Source organism: Salvelinus alpinus, chromosome 2, assembly GCF_045679555.1.
Source record: "Salvelinus alpinus chromosome 2, SLU_Salpinus.1, whole genome shotgun sequence".
Classification (NCBI taxonomy): Eukaryota; Metazoa; Chordata; class Actinopteri; order Salmoniformes; family Salmonidae; genus Salvelinus; species Salvelinus alpinus.
This window is the reverse complement of record NC_092087.1, coordinates 22,104,894-22,132,691: the sequence shown is the minus strand read 5'-3', so window position 1 is coordinate 22,132,691 and position 27,798 is coordinate 22,104,894. Positions and strand designations below refer to the sequence as shown.

Here is a 27,798-nt window from a genome sequence, read left to right as displayed (position 1 = left end):
AATCATGATATCACAGTGCCACAAATCCCAGTCCTGCTGTGGGTTTGGTCCACCGTTTGGATGTCATGTAACAACATTCCCCAGGTTACTGTTAATGTTGTTTCTGGGTCTAAGTCCAGAGACATGGGCTCAGCAGGGCACACAACCACACTCCATCAAGATTGAGGGGGACATCACCCTGGGTGGCCTGTTTCCAGTGCATTCCCGTGGGCCAGCCGGTGTGCCCTGTGGGGAGATCAAGCGGGAGAAAGGTATTCACCGTATGGAGGCCATGCTGTATGCCCTGGATCAGATCAACAGTGACCCTGAACTCCTGCCTAACATCACCCTGGGGGCCAGAATCCTGGACACCTGTTCTAGAGACACCTACGCCCTGGAGCAGTCGCTCACCTTCGTCCAGGCCCTCATCCAGAAGGATAACTCGGACGTGCGCTGCTCTAATGGCGAGCCACCCATCATTCCCAAACCGGAGAGGGTGGTCGGAGTAATCGGGGCATCGGGCAGCTCAGTGTCCATCATGGTGGCTAACGTGCTGAGACTCTTTGCGGTGAGACTCCTTCTTGTGCTGTGCATTGTCAGCCTTCACTGTACTATATTCCCATGCTACAGCCTCATCCTCACACACGTACATATATTCTTCATCAGAGTTAAAGGCCCAGTGCAGTCAAAAACTTGACTTACCAATGTTTTATATATATTTCCACACTATGAGGTTGGAATAATACTGTGAAATTGTGGAAATTATGATAATGCCTTTAGTGTAAGAACTGTTTGAAAAAACTGCCTGAAATTTCTTCCTGGTTTGGTGGGAGTGAGTGTTGGCCTTCCATGGTGACATCACCATGCAGTTAATAGACCAATAAGAAAGAGAGCTCCAAACCTCTGCCAATAACAGCACATTTTCAGTTTTTCCCTCCCCACTCAAACCACTCCCACACAATCTTGGCTAAATTCTTTCTTGAGAAATTAAAGCTATTTTTGTTTCTTTTTGATCATTTTAATTAAAAACAATCACAGTAAGTTATTTAATTGTTACCTAGAAATTGTTTTATATTGAGATAAAAACAGCTACATCGGACCTTTAATATACCTTTACATTATGTAATGTGTGGGGCAATTGTGTGTTCTGATATAAATCAAAACTACACATTGAACTAACGTCTGTGCCCAGTGGGATGTAGCAGTAGGGTATGACGTCTATGGAAAGTGAACGCTATTCCCCTGTGAACCCATGTTCTGAGCCGCGAATAGGTTTTCCTGATGAATCAGCTGTGAACTCACACCCTGGCATTTTTCTCAACTGTTTCATTTCACACAAACTCAATATAAGATACACTGCTGATTGCTATAACGGGACACTAAGGCTGCCTAAATCCCTCAGTGACTTAGTGACATGACTCATTAATGACCCACTAGTAATCTAGAAATGTCGCTGTTAAAACTAGCCATTTCAACTATGTTAAATAATCTTCAGGTTCAAGAAGCTAAGCATCTACCATCTCTAGTCCTCTGTCACTAGTTAATTATCTTTATGGAGAGCTATTAGTTTGGAATCAAGGCGTCACCTTGCATATCGTGAAGATGTTAACTACAGAATTATAGATCCCATCCTCCATTAAGCCCCTCTCAGCAGCTCAGGACCCAGTCTGAAAATAGAGCATCAGGCCAGAGGGATGACATTGGTTCTACGATATCAGCAACTTTCTAGCCGGTGTTCTGCAGATTTAACTAAATGGTGGGCTTGTCCTGTACGTATGTACTCAGGGATGGAAATTAAGTCAGCCTGCTAGCCAGCGGCTAGTATTTTTAGACCAGCCTTGTAGAAAATGTGTCCAACTAGCCTGCTGGCTAGAGAAACTGTGTTTTCAAATATTGCATGGCACAGATTTTGGACCTGGGCTACTTAAAAATGTGGTCTAAGAGCTGGCCAGTGCCCAAAATCCTTAAATTCCATCCCATAATGTACTGTTCTAAAGTTTGCACAGTTACTCAGATAGAGTCTGATGTGTGATGACCTCAGTCTGATTTAATATGCATAGTATCACCTCTATCTAATACCAGAGTCAGAGAGATTCTTTTTAGAAGCGTAATTTTCATGATTTAATATGATTGTTCTCTCATATTAATCACAATACATAATATTCTAACATGACATTGAACTACATGTTCTCTGTGGTATTTATTAAACATTTGAGTTGTCCTGGTCTTGAGAGTGAATTGTAAGAGCTCTGGGAAGGGTAAAGGTTTGTCTATAGGGTTGAGGTCAGAGATCCCTGTAAATGTCATTGAACTCAACACACGTGGCACTGACAATATACATGGCATGGCCAAATAGCCTGATAGGGTTGCAACATAGCAGAACAGTCTATTTATTTTTGATAGACTGTCTGACAGCCATAATCAATTGATTTCTGAAGATAATTGATGACATCCTTGTCTTTTGGTTTAAAGGAGTTTTAATGTTGTTTTAGGAATTAGTGTTGGAATGTAAATATTGGAAATGAATGTTACTATTGATGTTATCATTGATCACATCAATGTTTGGTGTATTGAATTTCACTCTCCCCAACAGAAGACTATATAGTTGGAGCCATATATGGTATTCATGCAGATGTGGGATATTAATTTGAGCCAGTTTACAACAGCAAGAAAAAAGTCCTGCAGCAACAGGAAATGTGAATTATTATGTGGATTATAATTAATGGACATTTTTGTAGGGGTTAATATATTTTTCATATGGGAAAATCAAGTCTGAAATTTCTAAGTGGAAATTACAAACTTCAGAAGCCTATTTAAATCTCAAATACACTACAATATTAAAATGTCCTGTATTGCAGGAAAGTTCACTTGCAACAGGGTGATCAAATTAAGATCTTAGATCTATATCAGAGTAATATATGAATGTTCCCACTAGAGGGAAAGGGTGAAAGTAAAGCAACAAATGTAAACTGCATGTGGCCATCAGAATTAAATATATTGTATGGCTTACAGCTAAGAAATGGTAACCTTGTTTCTTGATCTCTGTCTCTCTCCCTCTGTGCTTAATGTAATTTGACTAAAACCCATATAATCCTTCCAGATAATCTGTGAAATGGTTCTCTCTCTCTTCTCTCCTTCTCCCTTCACAACCCCTTGTGTCTACCTTTCTCTCCTCATCCCTCCAAAGAACCTCTCATTAAACCATGGGCAGGTATTAGTGGGGTCAGAGCCAAGACCACTCACATAAACTGTGTCATTAAGGAAGTAGCACACCAGTAAATTTATCTTCTCATCAATTTTTTTCCAAACAAATGCTTTTACTGCGGTGAAATTTATCATCTGTATTTTACCATGACGTTGGCTTTTATGGTCGACACAGACCAGTAATTAAAGATGTAGCAATATTACACTGTATGAATGTTCCAGTGGATTACATTGACTGGACAAGTGAGAACTATTCAGCACCCTCCATTATAGTGTTGTTTTGGGACAAAATGCCTGGCAATGTGTCATCATAACGTATTATGTTGTTTGTTTACCAACTGTGTGTATGATTTATCCAGACGAAGATTGATTTAATAAATGACACATGGTGTTTGGTGCTGCAGAGAAAGGCCCACATGGTTCAGTAACTTTCCAACATCCAGTAACCTTCCTTTTGAATCTAATGATTGTCTCTGGTCTCTTCTTAAAGTTCAGCATATGCAGCCATTAACATCATGTAACATCTGTATCTTTCAGATCCCCCAGATTAGTTATGCATCCACGGCTCCAGAGCTGAGTGACAAAAGCCGTTATGAGTTCTTTTCCCGTGTGGTCCCTCCTGACTCCTACCAGGCCCAGGCCATGGTGGACATCGTCAAGGCTATGGGGTGGAACTACGTATCTACACTGGCCTCAGAAGGAAACTACGGAGAGAGCGGTGTCGATGCCTTCCTCCAGATATCTCGAGAGGCAGGTTTGTACTGAATTTAGTGGTAAATTGACATTTTCTGATGTAGCGTAAACATGGCCACTATGGTGTTGCAATTGATGGTACTGTATGGGGAGGATATGAGGTCCAATGAAGAAACACCTTGATGGATTGGATCTTGTGTCTTTCGTCTCCCTTTATTCAGGAGGTCTATGCATCGCCCAATCCATTAAAATCCCCCGAGAGCCCAAACCAGGGGGCTTTGATAAGATCATCAAGAGACTAATGGAGACCTCTAATGCTCGTGGGGTCATCATCTTTGCCAATGAGGACGACATCAGGTGAGTGGTAACTTAGTAGTAACTTTTCCTTTCCTTTCCCTAGGAAGGTTGTCACATAACCACCATGCTACTTGTTCTCTAAGCTCCACAGTACCAAGTTCTTATAGAGTCTAGAGCTACTAAAGGACCAGTGTGCTAATGTCTTACCACCACTTCTCACAGACGTGTCTTAGAGGCAGCAAAGAGGGCCAACCTGACGGGTCACTTCCTTTTTGTGGGCTCTGACAGTTGGGGGGCCAAGAGCTCGCCCATCCTGGACCAGGAGGATGTGGCTGAGGGGGCTGTCACCATCCTCCCTAAGAGGGCCTCCATCGACGGTAAGGAAAACATATGGAAAAGGTATTGCAGAGATACATTATATTTTGGTATTCAGTATGACTTTAACTTCAGTGGGTGATGGGAAAGTCTTAAACATATGGTGATAGTGATGCTCTGTTTGTCCTCTGTTGGTTCTTTGCCAAGGGTTCGACAACTACTTCACCTCAAGATCTCTGGAAAACAACAGAAGGAACATCTGGTTTGCTGAATACTGGGAGGACGACTTCAAATGTAAACTGACCCGAGCAGGTATCAAGTACGACCTTGGTAGGAGAAAATGTACAGGTATGAGAAGAGGTTATTTCTGACATATTTTATATCTCAAATCAGCAGATTTATTTATAGGCTACATTGGCTTTAACCATTGTATGCCACCCTTCCTCCCTTCTTCAGGTGAAGAGAGAATCGCTCAGGAATCTCAGTATGAGCAGGAAGGGAAGGTACAGTTTGTGATTGACGCGGTGTATGTCATGGCCCATGCCTTACACAGCATGCACCTGGACCTCTGTCCGGGCTCCATGGGTGTCTGTGAGAAGATGGACCCAGTGGAAGGGAGTAAGCTGCTCCAATACATTCGCTCAGTCAACTTTAATGGTGAGTTGGAAATGTAGGGAGCACAGGTCATTAAAGGTTCGTTTTTATCGCAATATCAAATCCTTTCTGGATAACAATTAAGTACAAAAATTGCTTCTTAGCAAAGGGCAATTTCTCAAGCACAACTTTTGCTAGGACTGTCTGGGAGTGGTTTGAGTGGTCTTTTAACTAATTTAGTGCATGATGATGTCACCATGGAAGGCCAAAACTCCATCCCACCAAAACAGGTAGAGATGTCAGGCAGGCAGTAATTTCCAACAGCTTCCATCAGGTCTTGGAACATTCTATAGACTTTGTTTAAATCAAGTTTGAAAATACATTTTCCATCCTGACTTTTATTTTTGTTGTTGCTGTCAAATCAGAGTATATTCTTGATAAATTAAATGATAAAAAAAATGGTTAGAAAGTGTATAGAGAAAATGCACAAACCAGTTGAATCAATGTTGTGTCAACGTAATTTGTCAACGTATTGTGACGTGGAATCTAAATGGAAAATACATTGGATTTGAAAGAAGTTATCAACTGTTGTTTTGATGGTGAAATTTCAACCACAGGATTGTGTCATCATTGTAACGAATTTTCAACATAGACAAACCTTGTATAAAGTAGACTACAAGACCAAAAGTATGTGGTCATCTGCTCGTCGAACATCTCATTCCAAAATCATTGGCGTTAATATGGAGTTGGTCCCCCCTTTGCTGCTATCTTCTGGGAAGGCTTTCCACTAGATGTGGCAACATTGGTTGATGCTTGTTTATAAAACCCTCTTATGCCTCACTCCCCCTATCTGAGATATCTACTACAGCCCTCATCCTCCACATACAACACCCGTTCTGCCAATCACATTCTGTTAAAGGTCCCCAAAGCACACACATCCCTGGGTCGGTCCTCTTTTCAGTTCGCTGCAACTGTAACGAGCTGTCAAAAACACTCAAACTGGACAGTTTGATCTCCATCTCATCATTCAAACACTCAATCATGGACACTCTTACTGTCTCTAACTTCTTGCTTTTGTGCTGTTGTCTGTGCCCAATAATAATAATATATATATATTTTTTTCACCTTGAAAAAGCAGTGCGACAGAAACAACAACACAGAGTTACATGGAATAAACAAGCGCACAGTCAATAACACAATAGAAAAAAAATAGTCTATATACAGTGTGTGCAAATGGCATGAGGAGGTATGGCAATAAATAGGCCATAGTAGCAAAGTAATTACAATTTAGCAGATTAACACTGGAGTGATAGATGAGCAGATGATGATGAGCAGATGATGGTGTATAAGTAGTGATATTGATGTGCAAAAGAGCAGGAAAGTAAATAAAAACAATATGGGGATGAGGTAGGTAGATTGGGTGGGCTATTTACAGATGGACTATGTACAGCTGCAGCGATCGGTTAGCTGCTCAGATAGCTGATGTTTAAAGTTAGTGAGGGAAATATAAGTCTCCAGCTTCAGCGATTTTTGCAATTTGTTCCGGTCACTGGCAGCAGAGAACTGTAAGGAAAGGCGGCCAAAGAGGTGTTGGCTTTGGGGATGACCAGTGAGATATACCTGCTGGAGCGCGTGCTACGGGTGGATGTTGTTATCGTGACCAGTGAGCTGAGAGGCGGAGCTTTACCTAGCATAGACTTTTAGATGATTGTACCATGTTTTGTGCTGCAACCATGTTGTGCTGCTTCCATGTTATGTTGCTACCATGTTGTTGTGATGTGGTGTTGCTACCATGTTGTGTTGTCATGTGCTGTTGCCATGCTATGTTGTTGTCTTAGATCTCTCTTTATGTAGTGTTGTGGTGTCTCTCTTGTCACGATGTGTGTTTTGTCCTATATTTTATCCCAGCCCCCTTCCCTTCAGGAAGCCTTTTGCTTTTTGGTAGGCCGTCATTGTAAATAAGAATTTGTTCTTAATGGAATTACCTAGTTAAAAAAGGTTAAATAAAATATAAAAAATACAATTGCTGTGTGGACTTGCTTCCATTCAGCCACAAGAGGGCACTGATGTTGAGCGATTAGGCCTGGCTCGCAGTTGGCTTTCCAATTCATCCCAAAGGTGTTCGATGGGGTTGAGGTCAGGGCTCTGTGCAGGCCAGTCAAGTTCTTCCACACCAATCTTGACAAACCATTTCTGTATGGACCTCACTTTGTGCAGGGGGCATTGTCATGCTGAAACAGGAAAGGGCCTTCACCAAACTCTTCACACAAAGTTGGAAGCACAGAATCATCTAGAATGTCATTGTATGCTGTAGCCTAGCCCGACCCATGAAAAACAGCCCCAGACCATTATTCCTCCTCCACCAAACTGGCACTATGCACTGGGGCAGGTAGCGTTCTCCAGGCATCCGCCAAACCCAGATTTGTCTGTCGGACTGCCAGGTGGTGAAGCGTGATTCATCACTCCAGAGAACTCATTTCCACTGCTCCAATGGCGGCAAGCTTTACACCAGACGAATTTTATGTGTTATGCGCCTCAGCACTCGGCTGACCACTTCGGGGCTGAGCTGTTGTTGCTCCTGAGACGATTCCACTTCACAATGAAGGTACTTATTGGGGCGAACTGACTTGTAGGAGAGATGGAATCCTATGACGTTGCTATGTTGAAAGTCATTGAGCTCTTCAGTAAGGCCATTCTACTGCCAGTGGTGTAAAGTACTTAAGTAAAAGTACTTTAAGGTTTTGGGGTATCTGTACTTTACTATTTATATTTTTGACAACTTTTACTTCACTACATTCCTAAAGGAAATGATATACTTTTTATTCAATACATTTTCCTTGACACCCAAAAGTTCTCGTTACATTTTGAATGCTTAACAGGATAGGAAAATGGTCCAAATCACGTACTTAACAAGAGAACATCCCTGGTCATCCCTACTGCCTCCTATCTGGCGGACTCACGAAACACAAATACTTGATTTGTAAAGTATATCTGGGTGTTGGTGTGTGCCCCTGGCTATTCGTAAATATATTTTTTAAAAACAGAAAATTGTGTCGTCTGGTTTGCTTAATATAAGGAATTTGAAATTATTTACAGTATACTTCTACTTTTACTTTTGATACCTAATTATATTTTAGCAATTACATTTACATTTGATACTTAAGTATATTTAAAACCAAATACTTTTAGTGGGTGACTTTCCCTTTTACTTAAGTCATTTTCTATGAAGGTATCTTTACTTTTACTCAAGTATGAACATTGGTTACTGTTGTGTCTTTGGCTATGCCGGATTAAGTGATATGACATGCTATTCTATAAAATCCTTTCTCTGTAATTAATATTACCTGATTGAGCTAATCATGTAAATGTAATTAACTAGAAAGTCGGGGCACCACAAAATAATATTTGTAGAGCAGTTATCTTCCGAATAAACTCTTAAAGACCTAGTAATATTTTACATCAATAGCAGTCAATATTAATCGTCACCTTATTTCAGTCTCATCTGAAAGTTGTAAATTCTTGGTTATCTTCACGAACCCTGGCTAACAAGTTGAATCAGCAATACAAAATGAGGTTTAATTATCTATTTACTAAATACCTAACTAATCACACAGAATTAATTACATATACACAGAAGGAATCATACCTTGATTACAAATTATGTCATAAAGGAAAATGTCCCTAGCGGACGGAACAGATATGACAGCTGGTTACACATAGAACGGGGGTTGGGTTTGAGTGAAAGAGCGGGAAGACTGAAGAACAAAGGGAGAAGCTGTGTCTCTATCGGGCCGTAGGCAGCTACTCTATCGTAAATACAGAATCTTATGCATTCTAAATTACCGCCCATTTGGAAAAGGAAAATGCAATAAATATTTACTCTGAACTGCGCTTCAATAGGTTGGTGGTACATGGAAGGCCGTGATGCCCAACAGAGTCCTTTGTCCTTTGAAGAGTGTCTCTGGTGGTGAACGGGATACGTTGTAGTGGCGTCGTTGTGTGGTAGACGGAATACTCTGTCAGTCCTTTCCTTGGCCACGTTTACAGCGGCCGCTGCTAACTCAGCGACTAGGAGGTATCACTTCTGTAGCGAATAAGAGTTCAAAGTTCATACCATTCGCAACCAAAGCTCACGTTGAGGTTGGCTTCATTCTGTAGTTATTATCTGAATCCTTCTGACATCGGACCGTAGTCCTAATGTACCCGGAACAGGAGGTTACATTTTCGTCAAGGGCTTATATAGTGGAGGGAGAAGGGTGTGTTTCATAGTTTATAACCCATGTCTCTTCACAGGGGCAGGCCACTGATTGAGCAGAGCCCTAACCTTATGAAAACCCAAATCTCTCATTTGGAAGCTAAAATTACATTTAATCTTTTCACAAATAATTGTATAGTTAAACATTTGAATTGCACAACAATTCCATGTGAATCTGATAACTATAATGTGTAGACTTTCCCAGATACAGTTTAGGTTGTCGTGTCATCAGTCATAATGTCACAGATGACAACCGAACTGACATCATATTCATTAAGTACCAACGCATATTTTCAACTGGTTCTATTACCGAAATATGGTTCCTTTCCCTCCACTTGTTTGATGTTCCCAGACTCTCTATGTTTGACAAAGGCTATTCAAGAGTCCCTCTGTAGAGTCAAGAGAGAGGGAAGGGAGAAAGGTATTTATGGGGGGGGGTCATAAACCTTACCCGGAGGCCAACGTCATGACAGTACTTTTCCCACCACTGTCTACTGCTAATGTTTGTCTATGGAGATTTCACGGCTGTGTGATCGGTTTTATACACTTGTCAGCAACGGGTGTGGCTGAAATAGCCAAATCCACTAAGTTGCTTTTGTATATACAGTTGAAGTCAGAAGTTTACATACACCTTAGCGAAATACATTTAAACTCAGTTTTTCACAATTCCTGACATTTAATCCTAGTAATAATTCCCTGTCTTGGGTCAGTTAGGATCACCACTTTATTTTAAGAATGTGAAATGTCAGAATAATAGTAGAGAGAATGATTTATTTCAGCTTTTATTTCTTTCATTACATTCCCAGTGGGTCAGACGTTTACATACAGTCAATTAGTATTTGGTAGCTTTGCCTTTAAATTATTTAACTTGGGTCAAACGTTTCAGTAGCATTCCACAACCTTCCTACAATAAGTTGGGTGAATTTTGGCCCATTCCTCCTGACAGAGCTGGTGAATCTGAGTCAGGTTTGTAGGCCTCCTTGCTCGCACACACTTTTTCAGTTCTGCCCAGACATTTTCTATAGGATTGAGGTCAGGGCTTTGTGATGGCCACTCCAATACCTTGACTTTCTTGTCCTTAAGCCCTTTTGCCACAACTTTGGAAGTATGCTTGGGGTCAATGTCCATTTGGAAGACCCAAGCTTTAACTTCCTGACTGATGTCTTGAGATGTTGCTTCCATATATCCACATCATTTTTCTCCCTCATGATGCCATCTATTTTGTGAAGTGCACCAGTCCCTCCTGCAGCAAAGCACCCCCACAACATGATGCTGCCACCCCCGTGCTTCGCGGTTGGGATGGTGTTCTTCGGCTTGCAAGCATCCCCCTTTTTTCTCCAAACATAACAATGGTCATTATGGCCAAACAGTTCTATTTTTGTTTCATCAGACCAGAGGACATTTCTCCAAAAAGTACAATCTTTGTCCCCATGTGCAGTTGCAAACCGTAGTCTGGCTTTTTTACGGCAGTTTTGGAGCAGTGGCTTCTTCCTTGCTGAGCGGCCTTTCAGGTTATGTCGATATAAGACTCGTTTTACTATATAGATACTTTTGTACCTGTTTCCTCCAGCATCTTCACAAGGTCCTTTGCTGTTGTTCTGGGATTGATTCGCACATTTCACACCAAAGTACGTTCATCTCTAGGAGACAGAACGCGTCTCCTTCCTGAGCGGTATGACTGCTGCGTGGTACCATGGTTTTTATACTTGCGTACTATTGTTTGTACAGATGAACGTGGTACCTTCAGGCGTTTGGAAATTGCTCCCAAGGTCTTGGCTGATTTCTTTTGATTTTCCCATGATGTCAAGCAAAGAGGCACTGAGTTTGAAGGTAGGCCTTGAAATACATCCACAGGTACACCTCCAATTGACTCAAATTATGTCAATTAGCTTATCAGAAGCTTCTAAAGCCATGACATAATTTTCTGGAATTTTCCAAGCTGTTTAAGGGCACAGCCAACTTAGTGTATGTAAACTTCTGACCCACTGGAATTGTGATACAGTGAATTATAAGTGAAATAATCTGTCTGAAAACAATTGCTGGAAAAATGACTTGTGTCATTCATAATGTAGATGTCCTAATCGACTTGCCAAAACTATAGTTTGTTAACAAGAAATAAGCGGAGTGGTTGAAAAACAAGTTTTAATGACTCCATCCTAAGCGTATGTAAACTTCAGACTTCAACTGTATAATCAATGTTGCTATTTAGGCCTATAAAGCATTTTTGAAGTCATCAACAGCTATTGTTTCAAATCAACCTAGAATTAAACTAAAAACAGACAATATACATAGGTCCTAATGTTTCAAGCTGGTTTCAAGTTGATTTCAAATGTAATGTTCAAGTTAATAATTAATATGTTGGATTCACATCTCCATCTCAACCAAAAATCGAATTTAAAGAATAAGACGAAATCAAATCAAACTTTAAATGCACTTTAAATCATTTGATTTGATTTAGTCCTATTCTTTTACTTAGAAATTTGGTTGATATGGAAACATGAATCCAGACAAACTGGAATTAAAGCCAGACTAATTCCGTGGCACAAAAGATACATCTCCTTTAAATGTTAATATTTTCATGCGTTGACAACCAAACACAATTCAATATAACTTTGCAATACAGTAAATAGTCTCTGAACTTGTCGACAAATAAATCATATGTTGGATTCACGTCTCCAACTTAACCCCAAAAACGAGTTAAAGAATAGGATTAAGCCAGAGGCTCAGATGGAACTGTCCAAGTATTAGATACATCTCCTTTAAATTGTGATATTTGGTTGGGTACAATTCAATATGACTTTTATAATACAGTAAATAGCCTAAAGTTAAGACTATTTTACAAACTAATGTATCAGTATTTATTCAACCTAAAATGAGGAACACGTCCATGGCCACATTTTGAGGTTACTGTAACTATAAATGTCTTATGTTATCATAGAAAGTGTGCATGTTGAAGAGATAGCATGCAAAGATCCCAGGTCTGTGGAGATCTTCACAGTTGCTACATTAATCTGTGCAGAATCTTGAACGGCATTTATCACTTGCACTTTTAATGTAATCTCAACTGCAATCCAGGTCATTTAGTTGTGCTAATAGATGAAGCACAGTGATATAATACAAAATATCTGACTTTGTATTCCCATTGTAGACCTTTCCTTCAGTCAAAATTAGAGGTCGACCATTATGATTTTTCAACGCTGATACCGATACCGATTATTGGAGGACAAAAAAAGCCGATACCGATTAACCTGTCTAGCCCCACATTCCACTGAAAAGGCAGCGCGCGAAATTCCAAAAATATTTTTTAGAAATATTTAACTTTCACACATTAACAAGTCCAATACAGCAAATGAAAGATAAACATCTTGTGAATCCAGCCAACATGTCCGATTTTTTAAATGTTTTACAGCGAAAACACCACGTATATTTATGTTAGCTCACCACCAAATACAAAAAAGCACAGACATTTCTTTCACAGCACAGGTAGCTGATAGAATTAGTCACTAACCAAGAAACAACTTCATCAGATGACAGCCTTATAACATGTTATACAATAAATCTATGTTTTGTTCGAAAAATGTGCATATTTCAGGTAGAAATCATAGTTTTACATTGCAGCTACAATCACAAATAGCACGGTTTTTTCCCAAAGTGAAAATAGCGCCTCCCTATCCCAAAGAAGTTTTAATAGTCCGATTAAAAAAAAAATATATATATATGTATTTATATATATATATATCATACACACACACACATTTTTGTATTAATGACAATTGCAACAATACTGAATAAACAATGAACACTTTTATTTTAACTTAATATAATACATAAATAGAATCTATTTAGTCTCAAATAACATGAGAACATATGTTAAAACGAACCACCAGCTTTCATGGGTCTTCAATATTCCCAGTTAAGTTTTAGGTTGTAGTGCAGAAAGCAGAGCTTGTCTGCATGGTCCCCTGTCAGTCTGCTCCTCCGCAAAACACAGACCTTATTTGAAGTAGATCAAGACATTCTCTATGGAAGACATGAACGGTAAAATAACGAAGGAACCCCTTTCAAGTTCAGCCGCAAGTTATTACAGGAATTATAACGCGTCGACTATTTCTCTCTAAACCATATACAGTGGGGCAAAAAAGTATTTAGTCAGCCACCAATTGTGCAAGTTCTCCCACTTAAAAAGATGAGAGAGGCCTGTAATTTTCATCATAGGTACACTTCAACTATGACAGACAAAATGAGAAGAAAAAAAATCCAGAAAACCACATTGTAGGATTTTTAATGAATTTATTTGCAAATTATGGTGGAAAATAAGTATTTGGTCACCTACAAACAAGCAAGATTTCTGGCTCTCACAGACCTGTAACTTCTTCTTTAAGAGGCTCCTCTGTCCTCCACTCGTTACCTGTATTAATGGCACCTGTTTGAACTTGTTATCAGTATAAAAGACACCTGTCCACAACCTCAAACAGTCACACTCCAAACTCCACTATGGCCAAGACCAAAGAGCTGTCAAAGAACACCAGAAACAAAATGGTAGACCTGCACCAGGCTGGGAAGACTGAATCTGCAATAGGTAAGCAGCTTGGTTTGAAGAAATCAACTGTGGGAGCAATTATTAGGAAATGGAAGACATACAAGACCACTGATAATCTCCCTCGATCTGGGGCTCCACGCAAGATCTCACCCCGTGGGGTCAAAATGATCACAAGAACGGTGAGCAAAAATCCCAGAACCACACGGGGGGACCTAGTGAATGACCTGCAGAGAGCTGGGACCAAAGTAACAAAGCCTACCATCAGTAACACACTACGCCGCCAGGGACTCAAATCCTGCAGTGCCAGACGTGTCCCCCTGCTTAAGCCAGTACATGTCCAGGCCCGTCTGAAGTTTGCTAGAGAGCATTTGGATGATCCAGAAGAAGATTGGGAGAATGTCATATGGTCAGATGAAACCAAAATATAACTTTTTGGTAAAAACTCAACTCGTCGTGTTTGGAGGACAAAGAATGCTGAGTTGCATCCAAAGAACACCATACCTACTGTGAAGCATGGGGGTGGAAACATCATGCTTTGGGGCTGTTTTTCTGCAAAGGGACCAGGACGACTGATCCATGTAAAGGACAGAATGAATGGGGCCATGTATCGTGAGATTTTGAGTGAAAACCTCCTTCCATCAGCAAGGGCATTGAAGATGAAACGTGGCTGGGTCTTTCAGCATGACAATGATCCCAAACACACCGCCCGGGCAACGAAGGAGTGGCTTCGTAAGAAGCATTTCAAGGTCCTGGAGTGGCCTAACCAGTCTCCAGATCTCAACCCCATAGAAAATCTTTGGAGGGAGTTGAAAGTCCGTGTTGCCCAGCAACAGCCCCAAAACATCACTGCTCTAGAGGAGATCTGCATGGAGGAATGGGCCAAAATACCAGCAACAGTGTGTGAAAACCTTGTGAAGACTTACAGCAAAAAAAAAAGAAAGACCTCTGTCATTGCCAACAAAGGGTATATAACAAAGTATTGAGATAAACTTTTGTTATTGACCAAATACTTATTTTCCACCATAATTTGCAAATAAATTCATTAAAAATCCTACAATGTGGTTTTCTGGATTTTTTTTCTTCTCATTTTGACTGTCATAGTTGAAGTGTACCTATGATGAAAATTACAAGCCTCTCTCATCTTTTTAAGTGGGAGAACTTGCACAATTGGTGGCTGACTAAATACTTTTTTGCCCCACTGTACCTTTGACTAATCCGGAAACTATCACCTCGAAAACAAAACGTTTATTCCGTTCCGTATTTTATCTAACGGGTGGCATCCATGAGTCTAAATATTCCTGTTACATTGCACAACCTTCAATGTTATGTCATAATTATGTAAAATTCTGGCAAATTAGTTCGCAAAGAGCCAGGCGGCCCAAACTGTTGCATATACCCTGACTCTGCGTGCAATGAACGCAAGAGAAATGACACAATTTCACCTGATTAATATTGCCTGCTAACCTGGATTTCTTTTAGCTAAATATGCAGGTTTAAAAATATATACTTGTGTATTGATTTTAAGAAAGGCATTGATGTTTATGGTTAAGTACACATTGGAGCAATGACAGTCATTGATTGATTGTTTTTTATAAGATAAGTTTAATGCTAGCTAGCAACTTACCTTAGTTTACTGCATTCGCGTAACAGGCAGGCTCCTCGTGGAGTGCAATGTAATCAGGTGTTAGAGCATTGGACTAGTTAACTGTAAGGTTGCAAGATTGGATCCCCCGAGCTGACAAGGTTAAAAATCTGTCGTTCTGCAGAACGTTCCTAGGCCGTCATTGAAAATAAGAATGTGTTAACTGACTTGCCTAGTTAAATAAAGATTAAATAAAGGTGTAAAAAATAAATTTAAAAAATAATAATAAATCGGCGCCCAAAAATACCGATTTCCGATTGTTAGGAAAACTTGAAATCGGCCCTAATTAATCGGCCATTCCGATTAATCGGTCGACCTCTAATCAAAATACCAAATCACCTTTTAGTGGCGTCATGGGTGTAATGTTTTTTATTTTTTTCATAATTTCGTAATTAATCAACAGTATAAAAAATTATAAAACACTGAAAATACGGTGTTTCTATGTCAAACTGTTTTGTTATATTTCAGTGTTCTGTGATTTATATAACGTGTAATATTGTGATACAGGTGTTGTTGTATAGCACACTGTATTACTTACACAACTAATATAAGGACAGGACATGCAGTGGCTTTAACATGTTAGCTACGTTTGGCACAAACTTTGCGTAGTATGTCAGTAGTCCTAAGAATGATTTCAGCTGACTCAGGTTCTGTGGGGATGGAGCTTCCGCAACGGCCTTCACCTTCAATGGCGCCTTGTGGAGCCCCAAACTGTCGATGACGTGGCCCAGGTACTCAACAGAGAGCCGGAAAAACTCGCATTTGTCCTTCCGGACCCTCAGACCGTACTCCTCCAATCTCTGTAGTGTAGCGTTCAGGTTTCTCAGGTGCTCCTGCTCGTCTTTGCCGGTGATGAGTAGATCATCGAGGTAACATTGGACCCCAGTGAGCCCGCTCAGTATCTGGTCCATAGCTCTCTGAAACAAGGCCGGAGCTGAGGTGATTCCAAAAGGAAGCCTCCAGTACCTGTACAGTCCTTTGTGAGTCACTATGGTCAACAGTTCTTGTGACTCTTGGTCCACATGCATCTGTAGATAGGCCTGTCATAAGTCTATCTTACTGAATTTTTGTCCTCCAGCTAAACCAGAAAAGAGGTCGTCAATGAGGGGTAGTGGATATTTTTCAGCAGTCAAGACTGGGTTAAATGGTGACTTTGAAATCACCACAGAGTCTGAGTGATCCATCTTTTTTTATGACTGGAACAATGGGTGTAGCCCATTCACTAACATTCACTGGATCCAATACTCCACTCTCGACTAGTCTGTTTAGCTCAATTTCAACTTTTGGTTTTATGGCGTATGGGACAGGTCTAGCTTTGAAGCATTTTGGCTTGCTGGTCTGGTTTCACGGTCAGTTTAACTGTTATGTCCTTCATACTGCCAAGTTCTCCTTTGAACACATCCGCGTGTTTCCTCAATATCCCTTGTAGGTTTGTGTCCTCTTTTGCAACCATGTGAATTTCCTGCCAGTTTAGTTTGATCTTTTCCAGCCATGTGCATCCTAGCAATGCTGGATGGTTGCCTTTCACAATGTAGAGTGGTAGCTTTACCTTCTGTTTGTTGAGCTCCACTGTAACAATCACGCTTCCTCTCACTGGAACAAACTCACCAGTGTATGTTTTCAGCGTCATCTTTGTGGGCTGTAGTGTGAGGTGATGTAGTTTCTCCTTGTATACAGCCTCAGACAGCAAAGATATGGCTGCTCCAGTGTCCACTTGCATCCGTACTGCGTTTCCATCCAGTAGTGGTGTCACCCAGTAGCCGTATCCATTGTCTGAAATGAACATAACATGCAAAGATTCTTCCCCTTCAGACAGGGTATCACTTTGTTCATCCTCTGTGAGCTCCATTTTATGCACTTTCTTTGTGTACTTCCTGAAGTCGCTTTTCCTTTGTTCAGTACTTTTGTTTGATTGTGTCTTTTTGTTTTTACATGCACGTTTGATGTGACCCTTTTTTCCACAACTTCTGCAGTCTAAGTCTTTGCACCAACACTCCTCTGCTTGGTGACCTGGTTTCCCACAGCGATAGCATGGCTTGCCACCTCCTGCCTTGTTTTTTTAACCACGTAGACACCTTATGCACTTTGGTCGATGCACTTAGCTGTTGTGCGTCTTTATTTGCCATTTCCATTGACGTACTCACTTCTATTGCTCTCTGCAATGTTAAGTTACTCTCAGTCAAAAGGCGTTTCTGAATTGCCTCGCTGCGCATGCCACACACTAACCTATCACGTATAGTGTCACTCATTGATCTCCCAAATTCACAGTGTTCAGATAACTGTTTCAATACAGCCACAAACTGTGAGATTGATTCCCCCTCATCTTGATTTCTCTTATGAAACCGGAATCTCTCTGCGATTATCAGTGGTTTGGGAGAATAATGTCCTTTTAAGGTAGCCACAATTTCATCATATGATTTATCACCTGGTTTTTCAGGCGTTACTAGGCTGCGCAGTAGATTGAATGTTTTCCCCCCCATAACAGTCAGAAATTTTGGCACAACGACTTCTGCTTTAATTCCATTTGCCAACACAAAGTACTCAAAACGTTCTGTGTAAGAACTCCATTGTTCCACAGAATCATCAAATGTTCCTATATTTCCAATCAATGCAGACATTTTCGGTTTATTTTTCTTTCTCACACTTTTTAGACGGTCCCTTACTCCCAGACCCTTTTCTTTCTTTCTTTTAACTCAAGCTGACTTCACTTTCTCCCGCAGCGAAACTCTTCCTATCCCTCGAGGCTCTCGTTGCAGTGTCATCAAAAGCTAGCAAGCATCACTCGACTGGCGAGCTCCACGTTTTGTTTGCGTCTTTCTACGGCGAAAGAAAAATAACGACTTTAACTCAGACTTTCTGCCAAAGATGATGAGCACAAACGTGAGAACGTCTCTTCTTCGTCGCCAGTTTTGTTGTATAGCACACTGTATTACTTACACAACTAATATAAGGACAGGACATGAGACGGGAGTAGAAATGAACGTGGGCATTGTTTAATGCGTTCCATAGGAAGAACATTCCAAGCATTTCAACGTAGGTAAGCAAGGGGGGTTACAGGTGCCCCAAATGGACAAAACTAGAATATCAATACACAACAGGTGTCTTCATTTTTTTAAGCCCCTAATAATGTGTGTGAGGTATACTTTTGTTTCAAAGTAGATTTGTTTAAGACTACCAAGAAACACTCTGTGTGACCCTGATTTAGCCAACTGCAGTAAAATGTTATTAAACTTTGTTGTGATTTTAAATGGTTGAAAGTGCAGTGATAATACATTTAGATGACAACTAAACCAAAATTCTGACATTGTTTTTCCATTGGAATTTGGTTGTGCTTTAAGATTGTTGAAAGCATAGTGATAACATATTGAGAATTCAACAACCTTCTGGGTGCCTTTCTGAGTGGGTGAATACATGTTGAAATCTCATTGATCAACTTCTCAACCAAATGTTACCCAAATTTCCACATTAAAATGACATGGTGTGCCTAATGCATGGTTTCGTGAAGCCTTTTCCACTCCTGGTTCCCATCACGTCCCATGGGTTTAAGAGAGGAGTGTGGAGGGAGTTCAGTCTGAAGACAGCACTGTACTCTGCATTAGCCTTGGGATCTCTGCTAATGTACTACGCCACAGTACACAGCACATCCCTTCGATGCACTCTTCTTCCCCAGGGCCTCTCTTCTTTCTTCATACACAAGACACACTCCTCTTTTTAGCTCCATCTTTCATAAAAAATATGTTTCTTTATCACTGTTTGGAGTCCAAGGAGCTTTCTATGAAAGCATAGCTATTTCCTTTTCCCTCTTAGTGGACGACCTTTGTATAGAAAGCCCTCTCTGATTGAGTGCCTGAACGGAACAGGCAGGAACAAGCTATAGTGTTAAGGCAACAGACTAGAGAGTACAGAAAGAATAGTATCATGTATGGAAAAGAACCCTCCACAGGAAGAATCTTATGCTCAGCTTTGCCCTGGTTGCATGAGACACGAGTCTTATAGGTTCACCTCCTCTAATGTTACATTTTTCTTTGGTCAAAGGTAAAGGCATTGCACCAGGGAACACTACTGACCCTTTATGGTGCATACAATATACTGCCCAATAGTGGGTATCCCTGTTGAAAATCCTTGCTCCTTTATTCAACAGGCAGTGCAGGGACTGGGGTCATGTTCAATGAGAATGGAGATGCTCCTGGTCGCTATGACATCTTCCAGTTCCAGCTCTCCAACACCACCAACCCTGGCTACCGGTGTATTGGCCAGTGGACAAACCATCTGCGACTCAATGTAAACATTTGTTTTGGCCTATTTAATTTAGCTATGTTGATGTTCACTTTATCAGTGTTGTTATCACTTGATGTTCTTCAGCATTGTTTCTGTCACTATGTCTGTTTCTGTCTCTGGTTCTGTGGAAGGCTGAGGAGATGCAGTGGTCGGGTGGGGACAGTGCAGTCCCTGACTCGGTGTGCAGTTTCCCCTGTGAGCTAGGAGAGAGGAAGAAGATGGTGAATGGTGTGCCCTGCTGCTGGCACTGCGAGCTGTGTGACGGATATCAGTACCAGCGGGATGAGCTAAACTGTGACGTGTGTCCCTTCGACATGCGTCCCATGCCAAACCGGACGGGCTGCCGGTCCACACCCATTATCAAGCTGGAGTGGAGCTCCCCCTGGGCCATCATCCCTGTGTTCCTGGCTGTCTTGGGCATATTAGCCACCTCTGGATGCATCATCACCTTCATCCGCTTTAACGACTCCCCCATCGTCCGGGCCTCCGGCCGGGAGCTCAGCTATGTTCTCCTGACAGGCATCTTCCTCATCTACCTCATCACCTTCCTCATGATCGCAGAACCCAGCGCCCCAGTATGTGCGTTCCGCAGGCTGCTGCTGGGCCTGGGCATGTGTATTACCTACTCAGCTATGCTCACCAAGACCAACCGCATTTACCGTATTTTTGAGCAGGGCAAGAAAGCAGTCACACCACCTCCGTTCATCAGCCCTGCTTCTCAGCTGATCATCACCTTTATACTCATTGGAGTGCAGGTGAGTGGGTTTCTTCCTCTCTCCTACTGCATGTGATGAAAACGAGGCAGTAATACAACAGTGTTTTTTGTTAAAGACACAGGAAATGGTGTCTGGAATGGTATATAATAGAATTAGCTCGAACTGCTGAACCATGGGCCACATCAATATTTTGCTAATTCTGTGTATATCCACAGTTACTTGGAGTTTTCATCTGGTTCGGAGTGGTGCCCCCACACACCATCATAGACTATGAGGAGCAGCGCCCGCCCAACCCAGAGTTTGCACGTGGGGTCCTGAAATGTGACATGTCCGACCTGGCCCTGGTCCTCTGCTTGAGCTACAGTATCGTGCTGATGGTGACCTGCACTGTGTACGCCATCAAGAGCAGAGGGGTGCCTGAGACCTTCAACGAAGCGAAACCCATTGGCTTCACCATGTACACCACCTGCATTGTGTGGCTGGCCTTTGTGCCCATCTTCTTTGGCACAGCCCAGTCTACTGAGAAGGTTTGAAATTCAATGTTATATTTATATAATTGCTGGTATTTACCCTCCGGGAAAAAAGTTCATTTTTGATGTGCTTTTAAAAAAAGCAACCCTAAAACTATGTTTTTTAGAATTGGTTCTAGAGCTAACTTCTCTATTGACGAACTGTCAACACTGTTATCAAATGATAGTTTGTTACCTGTCGTACTCACAGTATGTTGAGCATCCTCTTCATTGAATGACAGATGCCAATTTAGCTTGTGGCTTATTTCTATGCTTACAAAGCAGTGGAACAATGGTCAGGATTTAAAAGATGGAAGTATGTTCAGACTAGTAGGGTGTGTTATTAAGAGTCAGTCAAACTGAAATGATCCAACCCCCAGGTGAATTAAAAGTATTTTACCCTCTGCAAATGGAAATTAAATTAATCAAAGACGGGGGAACTCAGAAATGAGGTCAGATGAGCTCAGGGACAAAATGGGTCCCTGAGTGACAAAAAATACCCCATACATGCTTTTCAATTACACAGTTACTCATAGCTTAGAATGTCTAAATATAGCATCAATAACATTTAGTTGTCAGATTGCATTAGTTGCAGACAGTATTATAACAGCACAATAACAGTAAAACAGTGTTATTAGATAGGAATGCAGGGGTATTGATGCATTAGATTTTGAGAGGTACTCAGAAAAGTGTCAATAATTGCATGCTGATCATTAGGGAAGTGTGAATGGAAGGTGTTAGATTTGGGAGAGCACGGCAAACTTAGGGTTGGCTATGTTTTTACATTTTCTACTGACTTGCTTCAATGTGTGTTGTTTTGGTGTGGATGGTTGACTTGATTGCTGATGCACATGATAAGAAAATATCTCTCTCTGGTCTGTATTGCCTTTGGGTCTCATTAGAACTGCTCTTTGACATATTTCAATGCCACTTAGTTGCTGAGCCACACTGTACCTAGCACTAGCCTGGGGTCAGTGATGTCTTTAATATTAACAGATGTGAACGGTGCTCTCTGGTCATCCATGCGTTCCCACATCAGTGCTGGCCATTGAGAGCCAATAAAAACCATAACAAAGAAGAGGACAGAGAATATAGAAATAAAAAGATATGTGGGTTATCCCCTCAGGATATTGTGCCATGTAGCTATTTATTAATTCATGAGGTGTACTGCTTTTGAGTTGTCAGTGCATTGGACTCAGACCACAAGTCTGTTCTCATTATTGTTGTTGCCAGGCTGACAACAGAGGAACACCAAGATGATTAGGTAAAATACCCATGAATAGAGCACCACTCCTCAGTGTTTATAGTTATAGTTATATTCGGCTAAAAACACAGCCGTCTAAAATCAAATCAAACTTTATTTGTCACATGCGCCGAATACAAGAAGTGTAGACCTTACTGTGAAATGCTTACTTACAAGCCCTTAACCAACAGTGCAGTTCAAGAAGAGTTAAGAAAAGATTTACCAAATAAACTAAAGTAAAAAATGTAAAATCATAAAAAGTAACAATAGCATAACAATAACGAGGCTATATACAGGGGGTATCGATGTGAGTGCTACGGGGCGGTAATCATTTAGGCGGGTTACCTTTGCTTCCTTGGGCACAGGGACTATGGTGGTCTGCTTGAAACATGTAGGTATTACAGACTCGGTCAGGGAGAGGTTGAAAATGTCAGTGAAGACACTTGACAGTTGGTCCGCGCATTCTTTGAGTACACGTCCTGGTAATCCGTCTGGCCCCGCGGCTTTGTGAATGTTGACCTGTTTAAAGGTCTTGCTCACATCGGCTACCGAGAGCATTATCACACAGTCATCCAGAACAGCTCCTGAACATTCAGATGAAGAAACAACATCTGTATGTTGTGTACCGCTGAGATTTCTCATCATATAGCTTCTTCAGACATCGTATCGTTAGGCATAATAAAGGTGTCATGGGGATTGCCATGGAATATATTATGTAAGACAACCTCCATACATTGTTTATTGAATGTTTACTGTATTCTCAGCATATTCTCAGAATACTATATACTCATTCTCACGTTATTCTCTGATTAATAGAAGGAATTACAGGCATAGGATAGTTTTTTTTATTTTTTAAGAAAATGTATATTTTGAGTTGTGAATGCAACACATGCAATTCACGTGTCACGGCCGTCGTAGGGAGGAGACCAAGGCGCAGTGTGGTATACGTACATTCTTCTTTATTAATAAGAATGAACACTGAACAAAACTAACAAAATAACAAAACGAACCGTGAAGCTGTACAAATGAGTGCTGAACAGGCAACTACACATAGACAAGAACCCACAAAACCAAAAGGGAAAATGGCAACCTAAATATGATCCCCAATCAGAGACAACGATAAACAGCTGCCTCTGATTGGGAACCAATTCAGGCCACCATAGACATACATATGCCTAGACTTACCAACACCCCTAGACATACAAAAAACCCTAGACAATACAAAACAAGCATACCCACCCTCGTCACACCCTGACCTAACCAAAATAATAAAGAAAACATAGATAACTAAGGTCAGGGCGTGACATCACGTAGTACCTAGCCAGGCAATCCAACCCCTATTGTAAAATGTATAGGTTTATACTGAGGTATTTATTGTTAACTTTCACCCTGCCTTCTATCTGCTCCAGATGTTCATCCAGACCACCACCCTGACGGTGTCCATGAGCCTGAGTGCCACTGTGTCGCTCGGCATGTTGTACATCCCTAAGGTCTATGTCATCATCTTCCATCCGGAGCAGAACATGCAGAAACGCAAACGCAGCTTCAAGGCTGTGGCTTCAGCAGTGACCACACAACTCTCCCAGAAAGAAGACAAGCAGAATGGAGAGTCCAAAAGTGGCGCCATAGTCCCTGACAGATCACAGTGAGTAAAGCAGAGACGGTGTCCAGTCTGAACTCATAGAAAAAGATGCTATTTAGAACCTAAATGGGTTTATCGGCTGTCCCCATGGGAGAACCCTTTTAGGTTCCAGGTAGAACCCTTTCGGTTCCATTTAGAAACCTTTTGGGTTCCATGTAGAACCTCTACATGGAAACCAAAAGTGTTCTACCTGGAACCAAAAAGGTTAACTACTTGTAACCAATAATGGTTTTCCTATGTGACAGCCGAAGAACCCCTTCGGAACCCTTTTTTCTGTGTCCGCTGATCCTTCACCTGTGTTACTGTATGTATTCACAATGACAGAAACAGATTACAGTGTTCATTTTTCACTAAGACAATAGTAATTGTCTCTCTCTTCAATCACTTTAGATAACCCAGCAGGAAACCAGAGATGAATGCCACACTGGGCGCCTTACAGATGACAGCTTAGCATGGTCTCTCTTGGCAAAGCACAGCTTTCGATCAATGGTGAAGGCTACACTGTCACATGGGTGGGATGGAAATAAAATGAAAAGGAGACGCTAACTTTGTCATTCTAAATAAACACTGACTGACTCGCAACAAGTGCTGTGACCTAACTGTAAACGGAACAGTTGATACATTGGATCATCCTCCTGGATCATCCTGATTCCTGAACAGAACACAATGAACATTGTAGACAGCTTTGCCAGACTTCAGGACACAGTGTCTCCTTTTACAGTAGGATATCTCAAATTGACCATGGAAATGAAATAGTCTTTGATTTTTCTCCTCAGGACAATTATTTGGGTCAGTAGTTGATCAACTTTTCCCGACTGGATGATCCAAAGTAGGATATTTTGAAAACAATGAAGCTTTGTTTGCTTGATTTAATCAGCACTGCATGGGTTGTGTGTACATATTAGGAATGCTTCCATAGTATTGTGTGTATGAGTGTTAAAACTTTGACTCGTTCTTTTTTACTGATTTCACCGGAAGGAACTAGCTTTTCTATACATGACTAAATCCTGGAATAGGTGTAGGGTTCTTGGAGGACATACTTTTAAAGAGAAACAATTGTAGGGAATTTTGATTACTGATGTCAATACTACCAGATCAAACCTCATAAGGGACCATTTTAATATAACATCTACAGTAAATGCTTTGGTTCAGTTTGGTGTTAATTGTTTTAGCGGTAAAGACTTGTATATGCTGCTGCAGTCTCTCTAAACAGGAAACCAGTGATTCTGAACAGGATATTGTGTTCTGTAAGGCACCTGGGACAATTGAGTTGTTAGAACAACTTATGGTAGACACTACACAACAATGTATGGCATTTCCCTAGATTGTTCCAAATATCTTTACAGTGCTGCTGGGGTTGTGATTGTGAGAACAGTTATGGTAACACTAGATTTCACTGGGAATATAATTTGTGTTTCGAATGACTACTTTTGTTTGTCAGTATTGTGCCATATAATCACAGGTTTGTGGTATCAAAATGTTACATGTTTTCCTTCATTTAAATTACATAGTGATTTTATGTAAACCTATTTGTAAATGAATATTGTGGCAGCATAATGGTCCACAAAACCACGTTAGCCCAGTTAAGGTCACATTCCTAGCAGTCCTAGATCACAGAACGCATGCAGCATTCACTCTGCTGAGGGGTACCGAGTTTCTATTTTGTGAGGTCGAACGCCATGGAGTGGTGGCTCAGATTGCAACATTGTTATTTGCAGTGAGATAATGTTTTACTTTTCCGGGGTTATGCTCAGGTTAAGGGAAAAAGGTGATAGGCATTTTATATTTTCAAATACGGTTATATACTAAAATTTGAATAATGACAATTCCATTTGATAAAACCCAATAGTACATACAGTACCCCACACTTCCACCCAAGTATTGTACTTCTATAGCTGTAGCTTTCTTCCATTGAGTGAGGCTACCATTGCCCCCTGTGGGAGATTTATTGAAACTGTACAGTAAAACAGAACTACTTACTGGGTAAGCTAACCATTCTGTAGTGTGGAGACTAGAGTGTGACACATTACTTGCCCTGTGGAGATACACTACAGTATCATAGTGAGATGCATCTTGCAGCAAACCCTATCCAGGTCTGTGTAGAATGGAGAAACAAACAGTTTAACACACCACACTCAACAGTTTATGAAAAAACAATAGTTTATTATTTGACAAGAGATCTTACGCAATAATCACAAGTAAAAGTATGCATCTAAAAGAAATTGCACTTGAAACAAGAGGATGCTGTTCTGGGGATTTTTTAAATGTAACTAGGCAAGTCAGTTAAGAACAAATTCTTATTTAAAATGACGACATAGGAACAGTGGGTTAACTGCCTTGTTCAGGGGCAGAACAACAGATGTTTACCTTGTCAGCTCGGGGAGTCGCTCTAGCAACCTTTCGGTTACTGGCCCAACGCTCTAACCACTAGGCTACCTTCCGCCCAAAGTGGGAAACAACTTCAAAATATTCAATACAATGCTGTATTACAATATTCAGACAGTAAGTAAAACAAGAAATGTTCAAGTGTGAAAGATGGCTAAAATTTGGATTTGTGTAATGTGCAACCGAGTCAAATGCCTGACATGTCACAGATGCTAGTAATGACATATTTCAGTCAGCAGATAACTCTTCCTCACACTCAAAATTATAAACCAGACAAAAATGAAATGTCTCAACACAAAATTACTAAACAGACAGGGGGTTTCATGAGCCAAATGAAGTCTTAATAAACCAAATTAAATATTTTCATCAAACTAGCAGCTATGCCCATTCATGCCCAAAGCTTGGAGCAGGCCCTCAAGAAGTCCAAGTTATTTTTTACCTGACCGGTAAACCTATTCAGGTTGCTCCTCTATATTGCCCCAGACGGGCTGGTCCCTAGTGTCAGAGGTGCAACTGACACATGCATCAGTCAGGTATGGAAAGGTCACAGGTCACTCCAGAAAACTGTTAAGCGTAAGGCAGATGGAGATCTTGGGAGGAGCTGGTCGGGAACCATTTTTTTATCTTGGCCTTCATCATGAGCGGGTGAATCTGACAAAAGAGACTGGTGTGGGGGGCTGAATTAAGGAAAATTCCATAACAAATGGCATTCACGTGTTCCTCCACTATGGTTTCCTATGAGATTAGTTACAGTAAATGTATAACGACATACATTTGTCAATAGACATCATAGAGGATATAATACACAGTCACAATATTTACTTCAATACCCATATCAATAAAAATACCTGTTAGTACAGCTGAATTGTATGGTTTGAGAAAAGGATACAGGCTGGAAGAATTTGGTTCTTCCCCCAAGTCTACTGTAACCACTTCTGACCTTGTCATATCGTTGACAAGAACAAGACAGTCAGGTTAAACCTACAGCTCCCAGTTGAATCATCTTGGGGTCCAGCATGCTGCCGACGGTTTTCTTATTGAACAGGTTGGCGTTACGGAAGGAGGTATCCATGGGCTCCGCCTCCTCTCTGGCCTAAGAGAATTCATTAACACAGAAGCTTATGGTATGCCATGCACACTAATGTACAACACATCTTGCTCTAAAATGTAACATTACATTAGTAATTTCGCAAATTATCCTATCCAGAGAAAAGTCTGTTCATGTGTTAAGTGAACCCTTGGAAGTGGTAAAATACCTTACTTCCAAACAAGGCTTTGTCTTGGTGTTTGGTCGGTGAGGACGACAAGCTGAGAAACAAAAAACATAAGATAATTATGATCAATACTTCATCATAACTGTTTATTAAAAAAGTAGTGTCAGTAGCATATGTTCCTCGTCAATGACACACTGTAGAGGGAGACTCACGCGGCTGGGTCCAGACGCATCTTCTTGGATGGGACCTGTGACAACCTTTTATACACCGGGTCAGGGGTGATGATGTCAAA

General features: G+C 40.9%; 1 protein-coding gene across 1 annotated transcript; it reads left to right on the top strand.

Moving 5' to 3' along the window:
* Positions 1-4: 4 nt before the first annotated feature.
* Positions 5-23,914, top strand: grm6b (glutamate receptor, metabotropic 6b). Its single transcript, XM_071370280.1, has 10 exons — positions 5-547; positions 3,721-3,937; positions 4,098-4,233; positions 4,396-4,550; positions 4,696-4,836; positions 4,945-5,145; positions 19,661-19,800; positions 19,929-20,552; positions 20,729-21,040; positions 23,675-23,914. Exons 1-10 carry the CDS (start codon positions 5-7, stop codon positions 23,912-23,914), a joined length of 2,709 nt encoding a protein of 902 aa, XP_071226381.1.
* Positions 23,915-27,798: the final 3,884 nt, after the last annotated feature.